Genomic DNA, 24,809 nt, shown 5'->3' with positions numbered 1-24,809 from the left:
AATGCCATACTGAAACCGGAAATTCTGAAAGTACGGAGGACGCATATACGGAAGTTTTAATCAGTCATAATAGATTAAATTAATAGCTTGCTATCTTTTCAGGAAATGAACATTTTTTAGATGCCCGACTCGGGCATGTAAGCTATGCCCAGCCAAAATTTTTACATGCCCCGGGCATGTCGGGCAATATAATTTCTATGATAACCTTGAAAAAAATACAGCCTTAACTATGCATTCATTATTTGAAGTAGCAACATTTTAGCTGAAACTTATTCCACTGCAATGAACCAAATGAGACAATTTAACATCAAGATATCAGAAGCAGGATGCTTTGGTCTGACATGTACCTTCTAGTGCTGGTGACACTTTCAGTTAAAGTGCAAGTAGGTTCAGCTGTCATTTTTACTGACTTTTTTATATTTTCTTTAATATTTACATTGTTTCATTCTGAGTGGTTCTGGATTCTGTCGCTCCAATATTACCTAATAGCCTTCCACATTTAATTCAAGTCAAGGGACAACATAACCTTTCTTATATGTGGAGTAGGTGGGGCTAGCTGAGTTGGGCACACTAGCTAGTCAGTCCAGACTCTTCAGACACTCTAGACAAGCTCAAAGCTTGGTAGATTTAGAGAACAATGGGAGCAACAGAACCCAGAAACACTTAGAATGATTGCAAACAAAATCAAATAAATGGGAAATGTAAAAAAAACAAATTAAAATGACATTTGAAGCTAAACAAAAAGATGTACCGAGCGGTCACAGTCAATTTTGAAAAGCCTACAATGTTAAAGAAGGCTCTCCCATGTGACTCTTCAGGGACTGAAAAGTAGGCCCTTGTAAGTAACGACTACCAACCAGCCCCCCTGTTCACCTGCAGTCCTTCTCGTTCTCTGCGTTGAGCTGGTTGGCCTCCTGTGCTTTCTCAGCCATCCAGCGGGAGACGAGCTCCTGGTTGTCCTCGGTGGTGCGGCGCAGCTTCTCCTCCAGAGCGCTAAAGGTGATCTGCAGGGCGTCGTACTCGTCCTTCAGGGTCTGGTTGGCCGTCTCCAGGTCCTGCAGGTTCGAACGCAACTCTTTGCACTCGCTCTCCAGCTGGGAGATCCGCTGCTGGAACTCTGCCATCCTACACAGCACAGGGACAATAGTGAATGTTTTCTAAACATAAATTACATTAACTTGGCTATGTGAAGAAGAACTAGATCATGGATATGTTCAATGGATAAAACAAGGTGTAATGTGTATTGAAAAAAGAAGAACATTTAAAAAGTCACATGACCCTAAGCTCAGAGGTCAACATTATGATCTCCAACACATTTAGCACGCAGTGTTTAAATAACACTTCAAATATGAGTGTGTGACACTGTGGCAGCAGCAGTTTTGTAAAATAAACTGTCACGAAAGGGACATTTCACATTCGACATTCATGAATGAATCTGTCCTAGGGAATGAGTACAGCTCTGTACGGAGTATGAAGCATTACGTCTATCATCTGGAAGCTCATATATATATTGTGACCATAGACGTGGGCTGGTCACGAATGGTAAATATGTGGGTCCTAGCATATTATGGTATACAGGACCGGGGCACTGGAAAGTGCCGGATTGAGCAGGGAAAGACTACATCTCCCAAGAGACAATGCGGGAGATGTAGTTAATAGGGCCTACAAAAATGGCAGCCACCAAAGAAACTACAAGGGCCAGGGGTACAAGGGTTTAATTGAAATGTAAACCAGCACAGCTGCAGGTGTTTAAGATGTGTTAGTTTTGTAAGTGGCTGGACTGGTTTACAATAAAAGGAAATTATCTCCTTTGTTCAGGGTTGAGCTGGGGGAGGCTTATGGTGGTTGCGGTTAGACTTTGTGGAGAAAGGAGAAATTAAGGAAAAGACAAAAAGAAATACGGTGCAACAAGTTTAAAACTGGTAAGTAGCTTAGCTACCCAGTGGATAAGATAGATAAAGGGGGGGGGGGGGGGGGGGGTCAGATCTCCAAACTGAGATAGATATTGTTTTGTTTTGTTTATTATAAATAAATATACAGGCACCGTACTGTTTTATTTCATTTCTGTGGTCCTGTGATTCTGTCTTACACCAAAGAAGACAGTGAAGACGGTCCTGCAAGTGACAGACTTACCCCAGTGTGTCACATATGGTGGAGAATGCGAGCAATCATCTCCACTGATAAAAGATAGCGCAAACACAGCAACATGGAAGCGGTGGTACAAAGCCTCCTACAAGCGGTGATGTCTCAGCAAGAGGCAACCCGAGCTCAGCAAGAAGCGACCCGGTTGCAGCAGGAGACCAACCGCATATTTTTGGAGGAGCAAAGAAACACTTCCCAAGCACTGCGACAGGAGGTACATGTGTTGGATCAAAAAATCCTAGCTCTCAGTACCAGAGAACCCCCCCACTCCCTACCTATCAGGGCTAACAAGTTCATCCAGAAAATGACAGAACAGGATGATGTGGAGGCGTTTATCAAAACTAGACCAGTGGGCCGGGATTATAGCTCTGTTCTTAGTGGGAGATGCACAGAAGGCACACTACGATATGGAACCCGAACAAGCGGATGATTTCACCTTGTTAAAAGCAGAGATCTTGGCCCGGTTCAGAGTGACCTCAGCGGTACGAGCCCAGAGGTTTCATGGGTGGGCTTACCAGTTCAACAGAGCACCACGGTCACAAATGTATGACCTCATACATCTTGCCAGGAAATGGCTACAGCCCGAGGAGTGTAGCCCGTCTGCTATTGTGGAATGAGTGGTCATGGACCACTTTCTTCGTGGATTACCCTCCAACATCAGGAGATGGGTCGGACAGGGAGATCCGACAGATGCAAACCAGCTCGTTGCGTTGGTGGAGCGATACCTCGCAGCAGGAGACCTTGTGAAACCGATCGGAGCGGACCAGGGCCCCCAGAAGAGAGACACCGCCTATACCGGTAAGACTGTTTCAAGTAAAAGGGGGGCAGAAGGGCAGCGGCATGCTGCGAAGGGACTGGAAAGTAATAATGAAAAAACATTCTGGCCGTCAAAGTCAGAAAGGGGCGCTAGACCAAAATCGGGACTGATACAACCACATATAATTTGTTTTAAATGTCAAGGTCCAGGTCATATTGCTGTAAATTGTCCATTAAATGTTGAACCCATGCAATGTAATGTGGGGGAGGGAGACGGTTACGAGGGACTGTATACATGCACTGTGGTGTCGGTGCTGACGGGTCAGGTCGGAGGGAAACCCGTGTTGTAGAATAAACATAGGAGGTAATAATGTTGTAGCTTTGCTTGATTCGGGAAGTATGGTTACATTGGTCTCGACAGGTTTAGTCAGGCCCACACAATTGATTAAGTCTAGGGACCTTGGGATTACCTGTATACATAGTGACGCCCAGTCATACCCCAGCGCCATGGTACCGTTCGAGACGGCCGTAGGATCTGTGCAATGGCGAGCAGCTGTGGTACCTGTAATGCCATATGAGGTAATCCTGGGGCGAGACTTTCCATTGTTTGAACAACTTTGGAACAAAAAGGGCCTATTGGCTTCGCCCAATAATTCACAGGAGGCTGACATTGAACCCCGAGCGAAGAATTGGCAATGTTATTACCTAATTTTGAGCCTGACCGGGCCAGTACTGGAACGAAGCCACCAGTAGTTATGGTGGGAAATGAACCGGGACCGGAAGTTCCTGGTCCCTCAGGTACAGGGGATGGCAGCAGAGGGGAGGAGTTTCCAGTACATGGTGTAAACCCTGATAATTTTGGCACAGCACAATTACGGGACCCTACGTTAGCAAACGCGAGGGGAGCCCAGGCGGAGCCCAGGTAAAGATATCCGACACCCTGTCTGTCCACCAGCAGCAGGAAGTTAGAGAGTTCCTGAATAGAAACAGACAGGTGTTTGCAGAGTCTCCCGGGCGCACTAACGTGATATTCCATGACATCATCACAGAGCCGGGGAAACAAGTTAATTTAAAGCCCTATCGGGTACCAGAGGCCAGAAGGAAGGCTATACAGGAGGAGGTAGAAAAAATGCTAAAAATGGGAGTCATTGAAGAGTCGCAAAGTGAATGGTCAAGCCCCATAGTTTTGGTACCAAAACCAAATGGTACTTTACGGTTCTGTAACGACTGTTGCAAGCTAAATAATATTTCTAAATTTGACGCCTACCCAATGCCACGGGTAGACGAATTAATTGATCGACTGGGCAGCGCCCGTTACCTGACAACTCTGGACCTAACTAAGGGGTATTGGCAGGTCCCCCTAACTCAGAAAGCCAAAGAAAAAACTGCGTTTGCAACCCCAGACGGATTGTTTCAGTACACAGTACTACCGTTTGGATTACATGGGGCCCCCGCAACATTCCAGCGAATGATGGATCGGATCCTTAGACCACATAAGGAATATGCGGCGGCATATATTGATGACGTGGTCATACATAGTGAAGACTGGGGGTCTCACTTAATAAAGGTACAGGCAGTATTAACCACAATTAGACAGGCGGGGCTGGTGGCAAACCCAGAGAAATGCACGATTGGGCTGGAAGAAGCCAGATACTTGGGATATGTGATAGGACGGGGGGTAGTGACACCCCAAATAGACAAAGTGGAAGCATATATATATATATATATATATATATATATATATATATATATATATATATATATATACACACACACACATATATATATATATATATACACATATATACATATACACACACATATATATATATATATATACACACACACACACACACACACACACAAGCACACGCATATATATATATATATATATATATACACACACAGTGTAAAAAACTGCTTTCTACTTTCAAATCAATTTCAACAGTGCAATAGTTTAATTTTGCAGGTCAGTCACAAAACTGTTTTATCTATGATAAGACTGTACTTTGAATAAACAATTATCAGCATAAATGAATGGAGCTACAGTTTTACTTAATCACAAGATTCTGCACTATAATCGAGATACTTTTGGTAACAAGTAAGAATTTATCCAGATAAAAAAAAAAAAAACAACTGTACCAGAGATGCATTAATATTATTCACTGCAAGCTGTAGTGTGCAAGATATTCATAATGTCCTGTACTATTACTCACAAATTACTGGCTTTTGTAGGGTGCTTCAGTATTATTTTTACTGAATGGCTATGTCAAACTGAAATGGGCCAACAAAGTGAACTTGGACGAACAGGAATACATAAGAAACAGCAAAGGTGCATGAAAACATCATTACTATGTTTAAAACAACACACACACACACACTCCCCAATCACCAATTCATAGTTCAGATAATTTGTACTCACTTTGCTTCATTTGCCTGGATCTCCTTGTCTTTCTGTTGCATTTGGTTATTCAACTCAATGACATTCTGGGCCAGCTGGAAAACAATTATTAAATAAAGCATATATAAATCAGACTAAGGATACAGAACTACATGTCAAAAGAAAATACAGTACGTCACATATCCGACCCCGTGGACTGGGGTATAGGCGGATATAGAAAAAGATTTGCGAACATCTATAGAAAAAGCATTGGGGACATTTTTTTCTTTAAAAGTAAGCAAACGTAAACGAGATTAATTAGGCTACAAATACAGTGTTGCTATGCGGTTTGCATAAGCCACCTCCACACAAAGCTTTAAAAAAAAAAAAAAAAAAACACAAAACAGTAAATGTACAGTAACCTGCTGTTGATGGCTTCTTTCTTAACTCTAGAAGTCCCTGCCTCCCTGGTTCTGCTTTCTTAATATCTGTGTCACGGTACTTTGAGCTCTTTCTTGATATTACAAACAGCCGATAAGCAGCTTGGTTTGAATATTGCTTCGGCTATTTTAAACAAACAGCCGATAAGCATTACGTTTATGAAGCTTGCTTTGTTTAATTCAAATGCATTTAAAAGCTACAACAACATGCTGCCAATCTCCGCAAGCATGCGCTCCATCATATAAACACATTGCACAAAAAAAAAAGCTCACTCGACTGGTGTACTGAAACGTCACTGCTACACGCAGCTGACACTCACGCACACAGCCCACCTCTCTTAAAGGGGAATGCACCAAAAGGCTGATTGCTATAACGCTTTTTTTCGGTGTATCGCGGAAGTTGCATTTGCTGCCAATGCCACTACTCTCGTAGCCTACTTTTAATATATATTTATTTATTTAGCAAGACGGTTAATTGATCAGGGCAGTTATGTGACGGTCAGATATGCGATGTTCCACTGTATGCTCTAACTGAAAAGCTTTAATTGAGTATTGGCATCAGTTAAGCTAACAATAGTCATGCTTATCCAATTTACTCTCATTTGACAGAGGCAATGTGGTCTTAGGGTTAGAGCAGAGTGACTAGGAGGCAGTGTGGCATCGAGGTTAGAGCAGAGTGACTAGGAGGCAGTGTGGCCTCAGGGTTAGAGCTGAGGGACTGGCAGGCAGTGTGTCCTCAAGGTTAGAGCAGAGGGCCTGGGAGGCAGTGTGGCCTCGAGGTTAGAGCAGAGGGCCTGGGAGGCAGTGTGGCCTCGAGGTTAGAGCAGAGGGCCTGGGAGGCAGTGTGGCCTCGAGGTTAGAGCAGAGGGCCTGGGAGGCAGTGTGGCCTCGAGGTTAGAGCAGAGGGCCTGGGAGGCAGTGTGGCCTCGAGGTTAGAGCAGAGGGCCTGGGAGGCAGTGTGGCCTCGAGGTTAGAGCAGAGGGCCTGGGAGGCAGTGTGGCCTCGAGGTTAGAGCAGAGGGCCTGGGAGGCAGTGTGGCCTCGTGGTTAGAGCAGAGGGCCTGGGAGGCAGTGGGGCCTCGAGGTTAGAGCCGAGGGCCTGGGAGGCAGTGTGGCCTCGAGGTTAGAGCCGAGGGACTGGGAGGCAGTGTGGCCTCAGGGTTAGAGCCGAGTGACTGGGAGGCAGTGTGGCCTCAGGGTTAGAGCCGAGTGACTGGCAAGCAGTGTGTCCTCAAGGTTAGAGCAGAGGGGGTGGGAGGCAGTGTGGCCTCGAGGTTAGAAGCAGAGGGACTGGGAGGCAGTGTGGCCTCGAGGTTAGAGCAGAGGGACTGGGAGGCAGTGTGGCCTCGAGGTTAGAGCAGAGGGACTGGGAGGCAGTGTGGCCTCGAGGTTAGAGCAGAGGGACTGGGAGGCAGTGTGGCCTCGAGGTTAGAGCAGAGGGACTTGGAGGCAGTGTGGCCTCGAGGTTAGAGCAGAGGGACTGGGAGGCAGTGTGGCCTCGAGGTTAGAGCAGAGGGACTGGGAGGCAGTGTGGCCTCGAGGTTAGAGCAGAGGGACTGGGAGGCAGTGTGGCCTCGAGGTTAGAGCAGAGGGACTGGGAGGCAGTGTGGCCTCGAGGTTAGAGCAGAGGGACTGGGAGGCAGTGTGGCCTCGAGGTTAGAGCAGAGGGACTGGGAGGCAGTGTGGCCTCGAGGTTAGAGCAGAGGGACTGGGAGGCAGTGTGGCCTCGAGGTTAGAGCAGAGGGACTGGGAGGCAGTGTGGCCTCGAGGTTAGAGCAGAGGGACTGGGAGGCAGTGTGGCCTCGAGGTTAGAGCAGAGAGACTGGGGTATCTCTGGAAACACTCTCACTCTTCTGTAGACTGGCACTAACCTCCCCACGCTTCTTGTGCAGCTCTGTCAGCTCCTCTTGGTGTTTGATCCTAATCTGGGCCATCTCCTGTAATAGGGCTTCACTCCGCACTCCATCATGACCTGGGCTACAGACACAAACACAAAAAAATACATGCATTTAAACAGAGTAAACACATTGGAACCTAGTCTCAAAACAGGGAAGCTGTGATCTTCATCTGGGATGATGATTTAGAAAACGGCTGTGTTTCTACCAAGAAATCCTCAACGATCAGTCTCCTGTGATATATTGTCTGCAAATCTACATTACCATTGAACCCTTTGCGGTCCTATGTCAGACCAGGTCTGACATTACAATTTTCCCTTTCCGGTCCAATGTCGGACCCTGTCCGACACCATCAAAAAGACGTAAAAAACAGGTCTCTAGTCGTTTTTTCTCAGGAAAAAGCCGAAAAAACCATTCAATGGCCGAGTGAGACTGATAGGAGCCGGAGGAAAAAAAAAAAAAAAAGGGGGCGTATCTCTTGAATACAGATAGCCCCGGCACCACAGAGATAACACGGACATAAACAAACAAGACAGCTGCTTCTGCATCCAGCGCTCAAATAATATCATGGACATTTGCAGAGCTTTTTGAGATGTTACAGTAATAAAATAATGACTTGGATCGCATTATTGAGGAGTTTGGTGATAAAACGAGTGATCAGGAGATGATTTATCGGTATGCACGATTATGATGAGGTATAGTGAAAAATACAGCGAACAAGGAGTGGGGCGGGGCTGGGCTGGAGATGCAGTACTGAGTGTCCTGTTAATATGCAGTGCCTTTTAAACTGTGAAAAAAAATACTTTTAAACAGCGCGTGTAAAATAAACGGCACGTGTGAAAATAAATTGGACCTGACACGCTGAATAAATGGACCGCAAAGGGTTAAGTGTCATACACATTTTACATGAAAGAGTAGACTTTATTTAGTTTTTAGTCATTCATTTCATAGTATATTCGTTTCAAACGTCACAAAGATTTGCCCTTAAACTATTACACTGCATTGGTTTAGAATGCATCAATATACTGTAAATGTTTAAACGTTTTTAATGATGCTTTGTTTTTTATTTCAGTTTATATCATAAGGCTGTAAAGGTATAAACATACTCTGCCTGTAGCACTTTCAATCAGACAGGTAGAAGACACACGTGCCTTTGCCTTTTAACATATTTGGATCACTCAGATTACCGATACTAAGAAGTACTCAGTAGTTTAAAATAAATGACTACAGTATTCATGTTTATGAGACTATATGTGTACAATACTAATGTGTATATGGTACAGACTATGAATAAATACCACCCTGACTTTTTTGCTGGCACCCTGCACTTTTTTGTGGCTTTAGTTAGCATTGATGGGCTGAATGGTCTCCTCTTGGTTGTAAATTTTCTTGTGTTCTAATGGTCCCCTGCCTTTCCTCAACTGTCTAACATACAAGTAATTCTCAGAAGAGAAGCCAAGTACCCATTCAGGAAGATATGCTGTCTTTTTCTGAACAGATGAAAACTGGAGGTGCAATACAGAGACTGTGGGTTGCTTACCTGAGGTCATGTCTGCTGTGGCTGTCAAATTTATCAGTCTGGAGCCTCTCTGAAAGAACAGCTTGCAGGTCAGACTTTTCCAGCAGTCTATTATCTATAGGTGAGAGAGGAAGGGGCTAATCAATCTGGTTAATTATACACAAGCTTCCTTAGCTATTCAGAGATTTAACCACTATGACCCCATTCACACTTGCGATTTAAGGTGGCCCAGGGCCACCTCAGGGCCGCCTTTTCTCATATGTGAACGCTCCAAAAAAGAAAAGGCAGCCCAGGGCCAGCCTAGATTTAGGCCGTCGGTTCGATGCGGCCCAGGGCCTGCAATGCGAGGCCTTTCGGTTCACATTACCAATTTGATTTTCTATGATAACACGGAAAAACGCGGATTTTCTATGATGGAGATTTTTTTCTTTTACATTTGGTGAGGGGCAAAAAACATGCAAGGCTTTTTTTGTTTGTTTGATAATAACCAAATCAATACATGTACCATATATACACATTAACACAGGCAACTCTGCTTTAAATTTACGTAAACATACCTGTCTAATAAAACTGCATCCGGTATTCAAGTTCAGTGCTGAATGAGGCTTCAGTTTACTTCAGTCAGTATCCAGAGCTGTTCAAAGATGCCGAAAACAGTAACAATCACCCCTAAAGATCGGATCAACGAGTTTGGCAAGGATGAATTTCGTGCCGATGGTAATGTGCTGTTTTGTACTTCATGCAGCAAGGCTGTAGATTACACTCGTAGACAGACGATTGTAGAACACATGGGAAGCACTAAACAAACACTGAATGAAAGGAAACGTAAACAGCAAACTTGGGATTCTTTTCTGTGCTCAACAATCTGGCTGGAGAATGCTGCAGTTCTATTTTACAATAGCCATCTGGATGACAAAGACTAACTCTGAGTTGAATGAACATGAAGTTTGTTTGTTTTATTGATTAATGGCACTAGTAAGCTTGTAACTTGCTTAGAATTTGTCACTGTAATATTTCAATGCCTGTTATTGTGATTATTATTGTTAATCTTATTCTACTGGTGATAGAGCAGTAGTTGATTATGCATTGTGCATGTTGTTGAGCAAAGTGTATTTGATATATGACGACGTATTGCTGTATTTAGATTAGGGCGCTTCTCTTTGAAGTTGCTGTAGCTACAAGTGGAACAAGGGTTTTGTTGTAGCCAAATGTTCGACAGTCCTCCAAGAGAAGGGGTAATGATGATGTTCAGTCTTTACTTGTAATGGTTAGGGACTAGAGAATAATAATGACAATAACAAGTAAACAATAGAATAGTTTAACGATCGTGTTTGTAAACAAAGACAGTATTAATGCAGGTTGAACAAATACATATAACTGAAAAGAAACACGTGTAATGTAAATTATATGAATGTTTATTGTAAATTGAAAATAAATAAGGTTGTATTTTTGTATAAAATGACTCTAGGTATAACCAACCTTTTATTGAATTCATTAATTATTTAATGCTGTGTCTTTCCTTAGGAGGGAGCAGTAGTATTAGGTGGTCAGTCGTGAGCTTGTGACCCAAGGTCTGCACTGTGGCTAACGTTTGCTAACAGTAAGAAAAAATGTCAAGTGAATGTGAACTAAGCAATGGGTCAGAGAGACACCTGCATGAAATATTAATACCTAAATAGGCATATATTTTTTACTCGCAAAAACATCTGAAGAAAGAGAGAGTATCAGACCGTTATTAAAAATTACATAGATTTTAGATTTTAGAATGAAATAAAAATGTGGGTAATATTGCCGCAGGGCCATGAACAAGTTAATCCCACAAACATCTTTTATTTAACTCAGATTAAGCAGTAGTAAATCTATCAAAAAGTGGCATTTTGCAATCACACAAGCCTGATTTTACTTTAGTGAAAACAATTTTATTGTTATTTTTTAAATAATTTATGTATTTATTTACTTTTGCCAGGGGCCCGTGAGATTTTTTGGAGGGGGGGGGGGGTGGTTGGGATAGCAGTGATGCCATTGGCTGGATATCCCTGTCTCAGCCAGGGAAACCGTACACTGCAAAATATATATGGATAAGGTTAAATGTACATGTTTTGAATTTTTTTTTTTTTTTTTTTTATGCGATCCAGTGCCAAAAGATCACCTCATTTCAACAGCATTAAAAACATGGACCCGTTCAGACTGTTGACCAGTAAAGCAATACTAGTGAGCGTGGCTTCCAGAGTTCCTATAACTTATTTCAAGATAACTCAGAACTACTGTACATCGCAAGGTCCCATTATCAGTGTTGCAATGTTTAACATGGGCGTTTTGTCCCATCCAACTCGTAAAACGTTGTTCTTGTAACTTGTAAGGTATCAGTAGTTGACAAATAGTGTTTTCTATTCTAAGCATTAATTGACATTGCCACGCTCTAATAAATAAAACTGTTTAGCTTTATATAAACCAATTAATTAAAGAATACCCCTTAGTTAATTAATCTGAATCTATATTCATGTTAGATATGAAAACAAATTTTAATATTAGCTATTTAATAAGCTAATATGGGGACATGCATTTTGGTTCCATTTTATTAACGTTTAAACCTTAGGCAGCACAACGCGTACTGCCTTTTGGTGCTACTTGTGTTTGTACTTAATAAATGCTCAGTTAGTAGATATTCTATATTTTATGTTGAAACACCTGTCCAATTGTGTGGAAAAACTGTAACTTGAAAAAGATTGAACAGTAAAAATTAGGTTTACACGCAAAGGTATAAACATGCGGTGGCCCTGGGTCAGCACAGTAGTGTGAGCAGGGTCTATGTTAGCACATAATGTGCCGAGAGAAGGATTTTTTTTTTTTTTTTTTTTTCAAACACATTCTTTCAAATCACACATAAATCAAGCACACTTTGTTTGAAAGAATATTTCTGCTGCCGTCTCTTTGTTTCAGCTGTTCTGCTGTGCATCTCTTGCAAGAGCACTGTCATTTGATCTTCATAAACTGATACATTAGGAATGCAGAAGGGCGACTCAAAAATGCACAGTAAGCTGCAATGGGCCATATTTTCAAAGCATTTAGTCTTTAGTTAACTACTTTTTTTTCTTTTTTAAAAAAGATGAAAATTCAACTGTCAGACTGAGAAATTAACATGAGAATGCTTAAGAGACCTCCAGTGACATTAGTTAGATATTAGTTTTCCAAAGTCAACAGATGTTTACCTCCTTTCAAAAAACAGGAGTTAATTAATGACTGAAATAAACTGTGAAAAAACAGTTGACCATTGTATTATGAATCAAAGCTTTCCTGAGGGAAAGTGTCATTCAGAAAGGGTTCTAGAACAGTGTTTGGGTAGTGATAACACAGAATACTGAATCATAGTAAAACCTGGAACCTACATTGGTGTATAATCTCCTCAAAAGCCTGTCTCTGAACCCGGTCTCTTTGCTTCAGCTGCTCTGCTATGTGTCTCTTCCAGGTGCATTCAGTCCGGCACCCTGCCCCAGACATTTTTATCTGAAAATACAACATATTTTTTAAACTGTAGCCACCTGTATTGTGTGTGTATGTGTAATTATATATATATATATATATATATATATATACATACAGTGCCTTGCGAAAGTATTCGGCCCCCTTGAACTTTGCGACCTTTTGCCACATTTCAGGCTTCAAACATAAAGATATGAAACTGTAATTTTTTGTGAAGAATCAACAACAAGTGGGACACAATCATGAAGTGGAACGAAATTTATTGGATATTTCAAACTTTTTTAACAAATAAAAAACTGAAAAATTGGGCGTGCAAAATTATTCAGCCCCTTTACTTTCAGTGCAGCAAACTCTCTCCAGAAGTTCAGTGAGGATCTCTGAATGATCCAATGTTGACCTAAATGACTAATGATGATAAATAGAATCCACCTGTGTGTAATCAAGTCTCCGTATAAATGCACCTGCACTGTGATAGTCTCAGAGGTCCGTTTAAAGCGCAGAGAGCATCATGAAGAACAAGGAACACACCAGGCAGGTCCGAGATACTGTTGTGGAGAAGTTTAAAGCCGGATTTGGATACAAAAAGATTTCCCAAGCTTTAAACATCCCAAGGAGCACTGTGCAAGCGATAATATTGAAATGGAAGGAGTATCAGACCACTGCAAATCTACCAAGACCTGGCCGTCCCTCTAAACTTTCAGCTCATACAAGGAGAAGACTGATCAGAGATGCAGCCAAGAGGCCCATGATCACTCTGGATGAACTGCAGAGATCTACAGCTGAGGTGGGAGACTCTGTACATAGGACAACAATCAGTCGTATACTGCACAAATCTGGCCTTTATGGAAGAGTGGCAAGAAGAAAGCCATTTCTTAAAGATATCCATAAAAAGTGTCGTTTACAGTTTGCCACAAGCCACCTGGGAGACACACCAAACATGTGGAAGAAGGTGCTCTGGTCAGATGAAACCAAAATCGAACTTTTTGGCAACAATGCAAAACGTTATGTTTGGCGTAAAAGCAACACAGCTCATCACCCTGAACACACCATCCCCACTGTCAAACATGGTGGTGGCAGCATCATGGTTTGGGCCTGCTTTTCTTCAGCAGGGACAGGGAAGATGGTTATAATTGATGGGAAGATGGATGGAGCCAAATACAGGACCATTCTGGAAGAAAACCTGATGGAGTCTGCAAAAGACCTGAGACTGGGACGGAGATTTGTCTTCCAACAAGACAATGATCCAAAACATAAAGCAAAATCTACAATGGAATGGTTCACAAATAAACATATCCAGGTGTTAGAATGGCCAAGTCAAAGTCCAGACCTGAATCCAATCGAGAATCTGTGGAAAGAACTGAAAGCTGCTGTTCACAAATGCTCTCCATCCAACCTCACTGAGCTCGAGCTGTTTTGCAAGGAGGAATGGGCAAAAATTTCAGTCTCTCGATGTGCAAAACTGATAGAGACATACCCCAAGCGACTTACAGCTGTAATCGCAGCAAAAGGTGGTCGCTACAAAGTATTAACTTAAGGGGGCTGAATAATTTTGCACGCCCAATTTTTCTGTTTTTTATTTGTTAAAGTTTGAAATATCCAATAAATTTCGTTCCACTTCATGATTGTGTCCCACTTGTTGATTCTTCACAAAAAATTACAGTTTCATATCTTTATGTTTGAAGCCTGAAATGTGGCAAAAGGTCGCAAAGTTCAAGGGGGCCGAATACTTTCGCAAGGCACTGTATATATATATATATATATATATATATATATATATATATATATATATCTAAGCACAGGATCAACACAGCAGCTCTTGAGCCTCTATTTAAAAGTTTTAGACAGCAAAAAGTAAACAAACCAGATTATGCACACATACATGGTGATCTCTACGGAACGCATTCTGGGACAAAAACGTGTTGTGCTGCTTTAGAGTGAGCCAGAATCTCATGGGACAGAAAAAAGGCAAACACGTAATTCTGAAATGTTTTGCTTACACAGTACCCAGCTTCCTGAAAATGTTGTGTAGTGATTTTTATATAGATTGTATTATCAAGGCTCAACGTTCATGTATATTTGGTAGCATTTTGCTACCCAAAACTCTTAATTTGTTCCTAGTTTTTTTTTATGCAGTAGCATTTTTCTGATACCTTACGCTGCAGTATATGACCGACTCTGAGAGAACACGTACATAATTACTGGTATTAGTTTTTTTAAACTCGTACATTATTAATATATTTCATAAAGTGGGAAACAATTGCTAATAGAGCTTCCCGATTGATGACTGAGGTTTGTACCGCCCCATGTAGATGTGCGTGAGGCTAACAATGCAAATCGTATTGGACAGTGGAGTACAAGTACCTACAGTACAGAACAACGTGGATACAATTGAAAAGGTATGAAGTTTATTTTATAGACCAAAAGTAAAATTAAATAACTGTTAAAAACACTGCAATTTTATAAGATAACAGACAATGACCTAACAGGATATTAAGTTTATTCAGTGTCTATAAAATGCTAATTTAATCTGTCGTGGATATTTTGTTATAATGTTAACCCTGGTTTCAACCAAGCTAAATATGAACACATAATAGGTAGATAATTATTACTTTATCAAAAACAAAACATGTGTTTTAACACAAAATATTATATATATATATATATATATATATATATATATATATATATATATATATATATATACACACACACATATACATATATACACACACATATACATATATACACACACACACACGGCTAACTAATGCCACTGTTTAATAAAACAAACCCAGCTTTTTTTTTTTTTTTTTTTTTTAAACCTTGGTTGATATGCCTTATTCTGTTATTACTTAATGTATTCAAAATTGTACAGCATTTAAAATTTCGTACCACTTAATTTACACTGATGAAACATAACGTTAGGTTATGGATGTAACCCTGGTTCCCTGAAAGAGAAGACAACCACCAACAATACTTTTGGGATAAACCTGTCACAGGTCAGGTATTCACTGAGCATTTTATATCAAAGCTGCCAATAAGCCCCTCAGGGGAGCGACGTCCCAGGTCCCGCCTTCTGAGGAAACAAATAGTCACTCCACGGAGCGCACTTCCTCTTTTGCATCGAACTCGCGAAGGCGGCCGATGCGACCTCGCAGGTTGGTGGTCGTCTTCTTCAGGGAACAACCTAACGTTCCCTTTCAATTCAAAGATGACCACCAACAATACTTTTGGGAAAAGTATACCAAAGCCGTTGCGAGGGAGTGCGAGCGATGACAGCAGACGAGGGACGTCTCGAGACCGCAAAACCATGGTTAGCGGTGCACACCTAATGAAGGCATAGAGGGATCTACCACATTAATTCGGCAGAACCTGGTGCAAGTATGCGGAGTAGCCCAGCTAGCCGCAGTACAAATGTCAGATGATGAGGCTCCTCTAAATGGCCCATGATGTACCCAGATGGGGGTAGGCCGGCATTAGTATATGCAGTCGAAACTGTGTCCACAATCCAGTGACAGCCGCTGCTTTGAGAGGGCTTGACCCAGGGTCCTTTCACCATAACAGGAAAGCGGGGGTTGTGCATAATAGGAGGCTGTGTGGTCCAGTGGTTAAAGAAAAAGGCTTGTAACCAGAAGGTCCCTGGTTCAAATCCCACTCAGCCACTGACTCATTGTGTGAGCCTGAGCAAGTCACTTAACCTCCTTGTGCTCCGTCTTTCGGGCGAGACGTAATTGTAAGTGACTCTGCAGCTGATGCATAGTTTACACACCCTAGTCTCTGTAAGTCGCCTTGGGTAAAGGCGTCTGCTAAATAAACAAATAATAATAATACCGTTTCCATCATCCCAGATGTGCATACAGGAACTGTGCACCGACAGAGCCTGTTGCTGACCTGCTTGGCGGACGTGGCATGCAGGGTCCTTATGTAAACCTCCTACTGGAAGCTAGCGGGATTGCCCATTTCACTACACTTGGTGCAGAGGCCGGGTGGTTCCAGGAGGACTGTACCTCTTCCAGGAAGTCCGGGAAGACCGGGAAGGGCTGAGGGTGGGGCAATGCTGCCTGCGTCCTGAAGACAGACCGGCGTGGTTCAGGTACTGCCGTCCACGGTACCTGCAGGAACTTGGAGGGAAAGTGCTACTGTTCCAGGAGGCCGCGATAGAAATCGCGTCCTGGTCTTCCTCGTTCACAGCCAGGCCTGGCTCTGAGACCTCCGGGGCGACCACCGGAAAGGACAGAGTTAGTTCTGAGGTAGGTGTTAGCGGCAGAGCCGGGGCCGGAAAAGGGGGTTGCCCTTGCTGCCTGGCCAAAAACTCCATCTGGTCCTTTAGGTCAGAGATGTCCTGTGCCTGTTTTGATTATCTTGCCCACTTAGCGCTCAGCGCAGGAGATCTAGAGCGGCTGCAAGTCTGAGGCGCCGGAGCCCAAGCACAGGGAATGCTGTGTGAGGGGCTCTGGGACAAATGAAGGAAGGGGGAGGCCGGGGCTCTCAGCACTGCAGATAGTTGAGAGGCAGAGGAGGTGTGCTGTAAGCCCAGGCACCGGACACAGAGGGGGTGCCTGTCCTCTGGAGGAATGTTCCTGCTGCATGACATGCAGGCGTGGAACTTTTGTAAGCTCGCCATCACTATCATACGACATGTATGCGGTATCAGTACCAAGGCACGGGAGTGTGGAAATATCTTTTACCCACGCACTGAGGGCGTCCATTAATGGAGGCGATGGGGCTCCAAGGTCCCGGACTTAAGTCCCAAGGGTGTTGAAGCACCGAGGGGGCGAAGCACTGGGGGTGCGACAATCAGTGGAGCGTCGAGGCACAGAGGCGCCGAAGCAGCAAGGGCACCGAAGCTCTGAGACACGAGGTGCCAAAGCACCAAAGACTTCTAACACTGGCGCATTCAGGCACAGAGGGTGCAGAAGCACCAAGGTCACTGAGTGCAGCAAGGCTCTGAGGCCGAAGCACTGAGGGCCATGAGGCTCCGAGGATCCAAGGGTGACAAAGCACGAGGAGTGTCTAAATAACAGGGTACCAAAGCACAGAGGGTACCATGTGCACCAAGGCTCCGAAGCCCCGAGGGTGTTGGAGTACCAAGGGTTGATGAGCCCCGAGGGAGCACAACACCGGGGCAACAGGGGCGCCGAAGCACCAAGGTCCCATGGGTGCTGAGGCACCTGGGACACCGAACGCCTGAATACTAAGTGCCTGGGCGCCGAAGCACCAAGAACACCAAAGCACAGAGGCTCTGAAGCACCGAGGACACCGCGCACCGAAGGTACTGGGGTCTAACCTTAACCACATGCAGTCACACAACCCAGGGAAGTGTGTAGCATACGCCGGGGTGGATGCACAGACTTGAGTGGCTGCGATTAGGCAACAGGAGAGCAGTGATAGAAGCGCACGGTGCTGCACCGGGGTGTAGCACGGGTGATAGGAGCTGCAGTAGGTGGCTGAGGAGGGCACCGAGGAGGGTGGTCCGAGACAGCCAGTGGAGTCTACTCAACGGCTGGGCAAGGTAGAACCAGGCACTGGTGGAGGAAGCACACGTTGTCTGGCTGTATTATTATTTGTTTTCAGCTGCAAGAGCAGTAAAAGAAAGACACACACACACACACACACACACACACACACACACACACACACACACCAGCAATGCTGGGGGGTAGAACAGTCACCACGCCAGGCAGATGAACTGTGAAAATTTAATTTATTATTTTTTTTTTATTAGGCCAAGCACACCGAGCGGGCGGAGTCGACTCGACAGCGGGACGCAGCAGAGCCGTGGCCCCGGTGGAACAACACGCGTCTCTTCTTATTTTTAGCTGCAAAGGCAGGAGAAGAAAAACACACACAACAGCAGATGCTGCAGGGTTAGAAGGCAGGCTGCAATGTAGTGCAATGTGCAGACTGGGAAAAAAGAGAAAGATTTAACAAAGCGCAGTTGTGCAGCATTATAGCTCAGTTTACATAAGCAGAGTTTCTGATTCCAGCAAAGTGGCAAGCCGACTTCCAGCAATATAATTGCAGGGGAACTCCAGATCACTCGAGTGAGAGCTCTTTCATACAGACTCAATCACAGCAACTGGACAGGTTAGTACCCTACCGCAGTGAAAAGCAAAAGAGGAAGTGAGCTCCGTGGAGTGACTGTATGTTGCCTCAGAAGGCAGGACTTAGGATGTCACTCCCGAGGGGCTTACTTGCAGCTTTGATATAAAATGCTCAGTGAATACCTAACCTGCGACAGGCATATCCCAGAAGTATTGTTGGTGGTCGTCTTCGAATTGAAAGGGAACCTGGTTAACCGTACTCATAGCATATCAAATGCTTAGAAGACAGATATGGTTGCATTCTTGTAGAACTTAAGGATAAAACAAAATAGCCTACATTTTGACAAGGAATTGCATTAGTTCCATTACTTAGTTGAGCACAAGGTGGTTTCAATAAATACTTTCTGATTTAAATACAGGCCTACTATGTGACAGTTTGGGTTATTCAGTCTATTTAAAACAATAGGTAGGTGTTTATTTTAATTATTTTTATATATAATTATTAGTAGAATACACCTACTTTCCAGGCAGGTAGAAAATCCTGACTACTGCCTTAAAAAGTTAACTTCCAGCCCTGGTATTACATATTTTTTGTTACGACACGTGGAATGTAATAAACGAGAAGCAAATAGGTGAGTTTTTTCCACCTTAATTTGACAATGCCATTTCCACGTTTGTTTTATTTCAAGTGTTTAAAGTTTAAATTTCAGTTTTTGTTTGCTTGTTCAGCTACAAAAAGGCACAAGTAAACACTGTGTTATTAGTTTATGAAAACGTGCCTATGGCCACTGTTTACTGAGAAAAAACAGCAATGTCAAGGAATGAAATAAAATGAAATAACATGAAATAAAATAAAATGCTGTGTCAACTTTATGTACTATTTATTTTGTGTATAAATAAAACAATGTTTAACTTGAACTGTTATTTTGCATCCTTTGTTTTGTAGTTCATCCACTGGGGTAAAGTAAGACCTACATAACTTATTCTTTACTCCTGGGATATTTTTCTATTTTAATATGTTACATATTGTAAGGTCTTGCTGTAAAATAAAGGCACACACACAGGGGCCACGGCCATGCCCCCTGCTGCTATGCTGGCTTTCCATGCCTTCAGAGCAATATAATGGCTTTTATTACTTTTTGAAAAACGAACGAATATCCAAACGAATATTAAAATTATGAGCGAATATCCGAACATGAGAATCCTGTGTTCGTCCCAGCACTAATTATATACATATATATATATACATATATATATATATATATATATATATATATATATATATATATATATAGTGCCGTGAAAAAGCATTTCCCCTGACTGATTTTCTGCATTTTTTAATATTTTTGACACTGAATGTTATCAGATCTTCAACCAAAACCTATTTGATACATATTTCATTTATTTATTAAAGAAAGTTATGCAACACACAATGCCCCTGTGTGAAAAAGTAATCGCCCCCTTAGACTCAATAACTGCAACCAAACGCTTCCTGTAGTTATGGATTAGTCTCTCACAGCGCCGTGGAGGTAGTTTGGCCCACTCCTCCATGCAGAACTGCTTCAACTCAGTGACATTTGTGGGTTTTTGAGCATGAACTGCTCGTTTCAGGTCCTGCCACAACATCTCAATGGGGTTTAGGTCTGGACTTTGACTAGGCCATTCCAAAACTTTAAATTTCTTGTTCTTCAACCATTCTGATGTAGACTTGCTTGTGTGTTTCGGATCATTGTCTTGCTGCATGACCCAGCTGCGCTTCAGCTTCAGCTCACAGACCGATGGCGTGACATTCTCCTGTAGAATTCTCTGATACAGAGCAGAATTCATGGTTCCTTCAATGATGGCAAGGCGTCCAGGTCCTGATGCAGCAAAGCATCTCCAAACCATGACACTACCACCACCATGCTTGACTGTTGGTATGAGGTTCTTACTGTGGAATGCAGTGTTTCGTTTTCGCCAGACATAACGGGGCCCATGTCGGCCAGAAAGTTCCACTTTTGACTCATGTGTCCATAGAACATTGTTCCAGAACTCTTGAGGATCATCCAGGTGCTTTTTGGTAAACTTGAGAAGAGCATTCATGTTCTTCTTAGTGAGCAATGGTTTCTGCCTTGCTACTCTGCCATTTCTGATGGTGGAGTCATGAACACTGACCTTAGCTGAGGCGAGAGAGGCCTGCAGATCCCTGGATGTTGTTCTAGGGTTCTTTGTGACTTCCTGGATGATTTTACGCCTTGCTCTTGGAGAGATTTTGGCAGGACGGCCACTCCTGGGAAGATTCACTACTGTCCCAAACTTTCTCCATTTGGACAATATGGCTCTAACTGTGGTTCAGTGGAGCCCCAGAGCCTTAGAAATGGCTTTGTAACCCTTTCCAGACTGATTGGCATCAACAACTTTTTTTCCGGAAGTCTTCAGGAATTTCTTTTCATCGTGGCATGATGTGCCTCTAGAACCTGTGTGCTGACAACTTCACTCAGATGGTAAGGGCCAAGGTTAGTCAGATTTATATTGGGCAGGGCTGGACCAAATCAGGCCTGGTTGTTAACCAAAGTACTTAAACAGCTGACCCTAATTATCCCTTTAATTGGGTTGAGTTAACGGGGGGGGGGGGCAATAATTATTTCACACCTGAAGACTGCATGTTTGATTACCTTCCACACCAAACAAATGAAAGAAGCACCAAACTTTGGTGTCATTTTTTTTCTAACAGACTCACTATACATACTAATACAACCCACAAAAATAATCAGACCAAATACAATTTGGAAAATGTGCAAAAATGCAGAAAATCAGACAGGGGGCAAATACTTTTTCATGGCACTGCGTGTGTGTATGTGTATGTGTGTATGTATGTATGTATGTATGTATGTATATATATATATATATATATATATATATATATATATATATATATATATAATGTGTGTGTATATATAATGTGTGTATATATATATATATATAATGACAGCTGGAACGACTGCCAACATTGGGGCGGTTTGTGGTCTGTCCCAGTGAGTTACTGTAAACATCAAAGGTAAAATATAGCAGACGGAATAATGAGAAGTGATCCCGATATGAAATTAACGACAAGACACAACACATGAAATAACAAACCAATCAGGTCTAGATATTAGTAATGAGTGTGAGACATAATTAAGACAGCAAGAGCATAAATACAATGTTAGAAATGATCTGACTATGAAAATGGGTATTTTAGCAACATTAAGCCACCCACACGATTTCAGCTATGTCACTGTTGTAACATATGTCTGAAGTAGCGGTACCACATGAATATCAAACGGGATTTAAAATGATATTTTTTATGTATGATGCCCTACCTAATCCAAACTTCTAAAACCCACGGTCCCTCATAATTTAATAAGCAATGCACACAATTCCCATAGATTAAAAACTCTGTATGTTTACTATTATTTTGTTATTGACCATTACTTACTCCGAAGTACTTTATCCTCCAGTCCCTGCGAACACAGCACTGTAGTTAATTCAGTACGTGGTTCAGTCACACTGAGTATTTCAGTTCCTCCTACTAGTTTGTGTTTTTTTCACCCGTCCATCCCTCCTCCTTTCCGCCATCTTCGCTCCTCCTGCATCTTTGCGGGGTCCTGAAAGCCAGATTGTCGCAGACAAAATGCATCACAGGTGCCTGAATTTCCTTAAAAGACAATCGCCTTAAAAGCTGTTTTTTACTCGTTTACTTGGATGCGTTTCGCCTTCAGTACAGGATAAATGTTTTCGATTAAATAAAATAATAATTATAATAATAAAGACGGTATCAAAGACAGGCACTTAGGAAGTAAGGTTTAGCACGTATATTGCTCCCACTGCCAGGCAGGGACGGTATTTGCTCTGAGCTACAATATTTTACGATAGGCGTGGGGTTACCAGATTACCAGATTTCCAGATTTTCTTCAATTCATGGAAGCTGTAGAAACACTGTAGCTGTTAAGATAAGTATATGACACAATCATAATTTAAACATTGAACATTGTGTGTATGTATGTATGTATGTGTGTGTGTGTGTGTGTGTGTGTGTGTGTGTATATATATATATATATATATATATATATATATATATATATATATATATATATATATATATATATTTCACAGCAAACGTTATTGTAGCCTTTAAGAGTGGTTCAGGGGGCAAGAGTTAGGGCTCCTCCCCCATGTTCTACCAGCCAAAATATCTGTCAATCTCCCTATTTAAACCCAGATAACGCCCTTATACTCTATCTTGCTTTTATATATATATATATATATATATATATATATATATATATATATATATATATTATAAATTTCTATAACTGAAATCAGTTATAGAAATTGCTGTGATAATGAAAACATAATAGGGGCTAACTTAAAGCATAACTTGGCTTGTGGCACTTCCAAGATTGATCTATGTATCTATTTAGCTATAGTCCAGGAATTTTAACAGAATATTATTTATTAAACACATAATCAGAATTCTTAAACAAGTAAAACATATGTTTCTTTGTTTTGAATTTGTACTTGATTGTTTCTGACTGGGACAAAAAAAATGTAAGGCTGAAACATATAGCTGAAAACTGGTAACACTGATGCTGGCATCCTAGAACCATGCCCCTCCATCCCCCACCCAGCCCAGCCCTGTTTACTCACCTTATCCATCCCTTCCATTTCAGCGATGTTAACTTCCTTCATCACTTCTCTTTTGAGGTCCCCAATTGGCATATAATGGCTGCAAATTGCCCTGACTTCCAAGTTGAGTCTTAAAGGTTTTTCATGACCTGGTAACCCATTCTATACCCTCACTACTCTGTGTGAAGTGTCTTCAAAGCTCATTCCTTCAAGCCCTGTGATTAGTCTGGTATCTCTTCAGTGGACTCTTTGTGTCCTTTTGGTACTGCGGTGACCAGAATGTATATGGTATTCTATATGATAATATCACCAGTATTATACAACCTCATGTTAACGTCCTTTGCTTTGTACTCTACACTATTGCCTGTATACTCAAGCAATTTGTTAGCCTTTTTGATTGCTTCCCTGCACTGCCTGGTTGCTGAACCACTTTGGCTCTGCAGCCTTTAATGAGTTGTACAATATTATCCAGCCCTTCGTTTTAGTCCACCTGCACGTCAGCTCAGCTGCTCCATTAAATAACTACAAGACATATGACTTGCTTGCTTTTTCTCATCTCTGTAAAGGATACAGTAGCTAACCGCAGTGCAGTACCCACCACTACCACGGGACAGTCTCTGCATCATTAACATTTGTTTCCATTGTCGTCGTAGGGTAACACTTGAGTCATTCTTTCATGGGCAGGAAAAACAAACATTTTACAAAAGTAGAAGCAAATTATATTTTATTGTGTACTGTACGATATACAGATGTTTATTATTTCTTCAAACAGAGCACATTGAATTATCAAACACAAACAAGAAAACAAGTAAAAAAAAAAAGAAAACCGTACAACAGCTCTCCCGAACTATACCACTGTGTCCAACAAAAAATAATAATTTACATTCAAAAACACTGAAATGTTGAAATGCAGGTAAATGCAGCCAGTATCGCCTTGTTCTGTGCTTTTAGCATCCACAACACAAAATTAGACACTATATTTCCTTCATCAGAGCTTCTCAGAGACAGCTTCAGTCATTGAATTTTATATTTGAACCCTTTCCAGGAGCCAGCAATATGATGTAGCCTGTCTGGTGTTCTTACAGGAAGCGAGGTTACCTGTTGCTGCGGATAACTGCCGGTACTGTATTGCCAAAAGAGCTGGAGACAAGCAGCAAGCATTATCATATAATGTCCTCACAGATAAGAGGGCCTGAGGCTAACCCTGCCCTGCTGTACTTCAAGGAGAGACATATTCAAGCTACATTCTATGCCACATCATTTCTCTAAATCGTTCCAGTCTAATTCAGAGGTTGTTTAACATTTCTTGTGTGCTGGTAAGCAGCACAAGGAATGAGTTTGAAAATCATTGCGTATACACGGATCCAGAAGTAGATTAGTTATAAGACAAATAATGAGACTAATAGATCATACGTAACTTTTATGCAGATAAGTAGGAACTTTAAATGTAATGTCAAAGACACCAAACATAGCAAAACAGATTTGTTAACAGATAAGCAAAAATTAA

At 42.2% G+C, this 24,809-nt stretch overlaps 1 protein-coding gene across 3 annotated transcripts in view; it reads right to left on the bottom strand.

Annotated features, from left to right (window-relative positions):
• The window catches only part of LOC117417113 (autophagy-related protein 16-like), a 48,045-nt gene extending 25,429 nt beyond the window's left edge, over positions 1-22,616 (bottom strand). Inside the window, exons 1-6 of one of the 3 annotated variants that reach the window (XM_034028914.2) lie at positions 22,113-22,616; positions 12,518-12,635; positions 9,153-9,246; positions 7,589-7,694; positions 5,321-5,394; positions 874-1,125 (exon numbers count right to left, since the gene is read on the bottom strand). In XM_034028914.2, the coding sequence (XP_033884805.1) occupies positions 874-1,125; positions 5,321-5,394; positions 7,589-7,694; positions 9,153-9,246; positions 12,518-12,629 (638 nt within the window). In that variant the 5' untranslated portion in view covers positions 12,630-12,635; positions 22,113-22,616. Of the gene's footprint in view, positions 1-873; positions 1,126-5,320; positions 5,395-7,588; positions 7,695-9,152; positions 9,247-9,688; positions 9,766-12,517; positions 12,636-22,112 lie in introns of those variants that run through there. The other 2 variants (XM_034028916.2, XM_059034654.1) reach the window with 2 other exon arrangements.
• Positions 22,617-24,809: the final 2,193 nt, after the last annotated feature.

Source organism: Acipenser ruthenus, chromosome 12 (assembly GCF_902713425.1).
Source record: "Acipenser ruthenus chromosome 12, fAciRut3.2 maternal haplotype, whole genome shotgun sequence".
In the NCBI taxonomy this organism is placed as follows: Eukaryota; Metazoa; Chordata; class Actinopteri; order Acipenseriformes; family Acipenseridae; genus Acipenser; species Acipenser ruthenus.
The sequence above is the reverse complement of the archived record's forward strand: the minus strand, read 5'-3'. Positions and strand labels throughout refer to the sequence as shown.